This window comes from Limulus polyphemus, unplaced genomic scaffold, assembly GCF_000517525.1.
Source record: "Limulus polyphemus unplaced genomic scaffold, Limulus_polyphemus-2.1.2 Scaffold110, whole genome shotgun sequence".
NCBI classification, from domain to species: domain Eukaryota; kingdom Metazoa; phylum Arthropoda; class Merostomata; order Xiphosura; family Limulidae; genus Limulus; species Limulus polyphemus.
In genome coordinates this window covers 842,545-843,723 of record NW_013665720.1, presented here as the reverse complement: position 1 = coordinate 843,723, position 1,179 = coordinate 842,545, and the positions used below count along the sequence as shown (strand labels likewise).

The following is a 1,179-nucleotide window of genomic DNA, read 5'->3' as shown; positions in this document are numbered from 1 at the left end:
GAAAATACCATTGTTTTTAAATCAGTCTTCACAAGTTCAAAGACTGTGAGAAAATTAAACTAGTAGCAGCAAACTCTACCTAATAGTTTGTTATGCTAATGTATCTATATTTTTTCATAACAGGTAATCACAGTTAAAGTGCAATTAACTGCAAACCATTTGGGGTTCTTCGAATTTAAACTATGCCCAAATAATGATCCCAAAAAAGTTGCTACACAACAGTGTCTAGATCGACATCCTCTTGTCCTGGCGGATGGATCAGGCTATAAATACAACATACCTCATGCAAAGCCAGATACGTTCCATATCCATGTACGACTTCCACGAGGACTTTTCTGTAAACAGTGTGTATTCCAGTGGACTTATACTTCCGGTAGGTTAATAAACCTCTTTGTCAGTTACCTTAAAAACATTTCAGTTCGATTTTAAAATAGTTTCCAGAACAGTTTAGAAATATAGGTAAAGTTTAATCATGGCTACTATATCTTCTTTGTTAAACATCTCTAATCTAAAATGAACTTACTTTGTTTAATTCTATTGCCGTGCATTGTTTTTCTTGGATAAAAAAAAATTGATTATTAAACAAACATTTATACACAGTACTGGTTTTGTAAATGAAAATGTGTTGGGTATTACAATACGATTTCCAGACACTTCTTAAGTTCTTTGAATTATTCTTATATTTTCTTAATGCAAAGCTACACAATGAGCTATCTGCACTCTGTCCACAACGGGGAATCGAACCCTGAATTCTAGCGTTATAAGTCCGTAAACTTATCGCGGACCCACAGGATGATGTTATATTCTTATTCTAATTGTTTATTACCCAACTACATATACATGAGCAAAGGCAACTATTCATATTTCGTTGGAAAAACTGTTAATGAAAGAGAAATGCGTCAACTTATTAAAATACTAACCACGCTTTAAACATGGAATTGTATAGTGCTATGGTCAACGTAACATTAAGTTCGTAAACTGCAATTTGTCTGTATCAACTACAGCAACGCTACTTGGGGATATTATTAAAATATTAGAATTCATATAATTTGTTCGGGATCCACCTTAATAGTGACCGTATCTATGAACATGTTCACGTTAAGAATTGTTTGTTTTGGAATTTCGCGCAAAGCTACACGAGGGCTATCTGCGCTAGCCGTCTCTAATTTAGCAGTGTAA

General features: G+C 33.9%; 1 protein-coding gene across 1 annotated transcript in view; it reads left to right on the top strand.

Moving 5' to 3' along the window:
• Positions 1–1,179, top strand: part of LOC106471123 — an 11,702-nt gene that overhangs the window by 8,241 nt on the left and 2,282 nt on the right. Inside the window, exon 3 of the mRNA XM_013931714.1 lies at positions 124–373. Within this exon, the coding sequence (XP_013787168.1) occupies positions 124–373 (250 nt within the window). The remainder of the gene's footprint in view (positions 1–123; positions 374–1,179) is intronic.